At 71.7% G+C, this 1,235-nt stretch overlaps 1 protein-coding gene across 1 annotated transcript in view; it reads right to left on the bottom strand.

Moving 5' to 3' along the window:
* Positions 1-1,232, bottom strand: part of IRS2 (insulin receptor substrate 2) — a 26,119-nt gene extending 24,887 nt beyond the window's left edge. Inside the window, exon 1 of the mRNA XM_024754024.1 lies at positions 8-1,232. Within this exon, the coding sequence (XP_024609792.1) occupies positions 8-1,232 (1,225 nt within the window). The remainder of the gene's footprint in view (positions 1-7) is intronic.
* Between the last annotated feature and the right edge of the window lie 3 nt (positions 1,233-1,235).

Here is a 1,235-nt window from a genome sequence, read left to right as displayed (position 1 = left end):
CCCGGGCCGGCCGTCGACTCCAGCCGCTCCTCCTCCAGAATGCGCCCCACGGGGGAGCTCATGAGCACGTACTGGTCGTTGTCCCCGTTGCAGGTGTAGGCGGTCTTGTAGGAGCGCGGCAGGGAGCTGTAGCAGTAGCCAGGGACGCCCCGGAGCATCTCCCCGCCGCCGCCGGCGTGCAGGGCGGCCGAGAAAAAGTCGGGCGGGGTGCCCGAGGCTCCCGCGTCGCCGGGGGACATGTTGAGGTAGTCCCCGTTTGGAAGCAGCCTGCCGTCGGCGGCGCTCTCTACGGACAGCTTGGAGCCTCCGCACCACATGCGCATGTATCCGCTGTCCTCCGGGGAGCTCTCGGCCGGGGAGCTGGTCTTGTAGCCTCCCCCGCTCCCCGGGAAGGCCCTGCTGGCGGTAGACGCGGGCGTGGGCCCCGCGGCTCCCGTGGGGGGCAAGGCCGCGACGGCGGCGCGCGGCTGCAGAATCTGCTTCGGGGCGGACACGCTGGTGGGGCTCATGGGCATGTAGTCGTCGCTCTTGCAACTCCCGCCGCCGCCCGCGAGGGCCACGCCGGGGGTCATGGGCATGTAGCCGTCGTCCGTGCCCAGGTTACTGCTGGAGCTCCTGTGCGACCCGATCTCGATGTCGCCGTAATCCTCGGGGTAGGGGTGGTAGGCCACTTTGGGGGAGGACGCGGGGCACGACGGGCAGAGGCGGCCTGAGCTGCCGGAGAAGGTGGCCCGCATCAGGGTGTATTCATCCAGGGACGCGGAGGAGGGCTGGGGCACCGGCCGCTGCCGGGCAGGCGTGGTCAGGGAGTAGGTCCTCTTCCTCAGCCCCCTGTCCAAGTCCTGGGCCCCATCCCCGGAGACTCTGCGGTAGGGTCGGCCGCAGTGGCTCAGGGGACGGTCCATGGTCATGTACCCGTACAGGTCGCCCCCGCTGCCGTCCCTGGCCGGGGGCGTCTCGGCGATGGACTCGGGCGTGTTGCTCCTGAGACTGCAGAAGGCTCTTAGGCCCCCAGGGCTCGAGCCGTACTCGTCCAGGGACATGAAGCCAGGGTCGCTGGGGGAGCCCGAGGCCGAGGCGCTGCCGCTGGAGGGTCGCTGGGGGTGCAGGGGGTGCTGCATGTGCGGATGCGGGCCCGGGGGCGGCGGGTAGGAGCCCGAGCCGTGCCCGCTGCTGGACGACAGGCTGCCGGGGCTGGTGGCGGCCGCCGGGGGCGAGTGCGCCACAGGCATGGA

The sequence above is a fragment of the Neophocaena asiaeorientalis genome, unplaced genomic scaffold, assembly GCF_003031525.2.
Source record: "Neophocaena asiaeorientalis asiaeorientalis breed wild unplaced genomic scaffold, Neophocaena_asiaeorientalis_V1.1 scaffold684, whole genome shotgun sequence".
In the NCBI taxonomy this organism is placed as follows: Eukaryota; Metazoa; Chordata; class Mammalia; order Artiodactyla; family Phocoenidae; genus Neophocaena; species Neophocaena asiaeorientalis.
This window is presented reverse-complemented; position numbering and strand designations above follow the sequence as displayed.